This window comes from Trichinella spiralis, assembly GCF_000181795.1.
Source record: "Trichinella spiralis strain ISS 195 chromosome Unknown Scfld4244, whole genome shotgun sequence".
Taxonomy (NCBI): Eukaryota; Metazoa; Nematoda; class Enoplea; order Trichinellida; family Trichinellidae; genus Trichinella; species Trichinella spiralis.
In genome coordinates, this window is record NW_003531183.1 from 1 (window position 1) to 1036 (window position 1036).

The 1036-nt window shown below is 40.3% G+C and overlaps 1 protein-coding gene and 1 non-coding gene across 2 annotated transcripts; one reads left to right on the top strand and one right to left on the bottom strand.

Annotated features, from left to right (window-relative positions):
* Nucleotides 1-310: 310 nt before the first annotated feature.
* Tsp_14916 (conserved hypothetical protein) lies at nt 311-670 on the bottom strand. Its single transcript, XM_003367455.1, has one exon. It carries the CDS (start codon nt 668-670, stop codon nt 311-313), a length of 360 nt encoding a protein of 119 aa, XP_003367503.1.
* Nucleotides 671-886: 216 nt separating this feature from the next.
* Nucleotides 887-1033, top strand: Tsp_14917. Its single transcript has one exon. It is a non-coding gene; the product is annotated as a 5.8S ribosomal RNA (ribosomal RNA).
* The last annotated feature ends 3 nt before the right edge of the window (nt 1034-1036 follow it).

A 1036-nucleotide genomic window follows, 5' to 3' on the forward strand; every position in this document is an offset into this window, starting at 1 on the left:
TCGCACTGTGGTGGATTCGGATCGGATATGTATTCGGCTTCGCGCCGGGAAATTTCCCAAACCAAATCATCTAGAGGAAGTAAAAGTCGTAACAAGGTTTCCGTAGGTGAACCTGCGGAAGGATCATTATCGTATTTTTATACATGAAATGTGATTGATTTGTAATGTGTGCAAAAAGAGCAGTTGCACTTTGTGTTGTGTGCAGTTGATCTTTGTTGTATTCATCCTCACTACTGATGCGTGAAAATGATGCTACATTCTTTCGCTCTGTGCAGAAAGGAAAATAATAAATCATTTGTAACGTGTATCATCAGTTGTGGTGGTTTTCTTTGTAATCCAGACACAATAAAATGACTTGATTTGTGTGTGTATATGCATGAATAAAGTCATCAGTGACGTTTGGTACCTGGGCGTTCTGCGTCGATCTAATTTTAGCAGATCGATTGACGACTTGTGCAACATGACGGTTGGCAGTAGTGTAGTAGTACTGTGGTTGATATTGTGTCTGGCTGTGAATTGAGTTGTGTTGCATTTGTTGTGCAGACGGGTGCTGTGGTTTTATTCTATTTTCATGTGTGATGTGTTGTGCATCAGGTTTAAAGAGTGTGACCAAAATGAGTAACCGATTAGAAATAATCAAGTGCAGTGTAATGTGCTTGATATATTTCATAATGTGCTTGGGTTTCAATAGGTTTGGTCAACCGCCACGTCCAATCAAAGTGAAAATGCGCGCATTTTTTGTGTGGAGCGTGCATTTTTATTGTGTGAAAAACGATTTGTTATTTTGTACAAATGATAAAAGCAGTCGGTAGTGCTCTTGTGGTGTGTTTTCTGTTCAGTGAGCATTGCTTATGTGCTGCATATCGATGAACAAAAATAAAATTATCACTGTTAACGGTGGATCACTTGGCTCGTACGTCGATGAAAACGAGGCGAGACTCGAAAGTTTATGTGAATTGCAGCACGTTGACATAGAATTTGAACGCACATTGCGGTGTTGAGTTGACTCGACGCCGCGTCTGTCTGAAGGTCGTTA

What these genes read in the sequence shown, in the direction of transcription:
- Tsp_14916 (XM_003367455.1), bottom strand. Translation starts at nt 670, where the DNA reads ATGAAATATATCAAGCACATTACACTGCACTTGATTATTTCTAATCGG.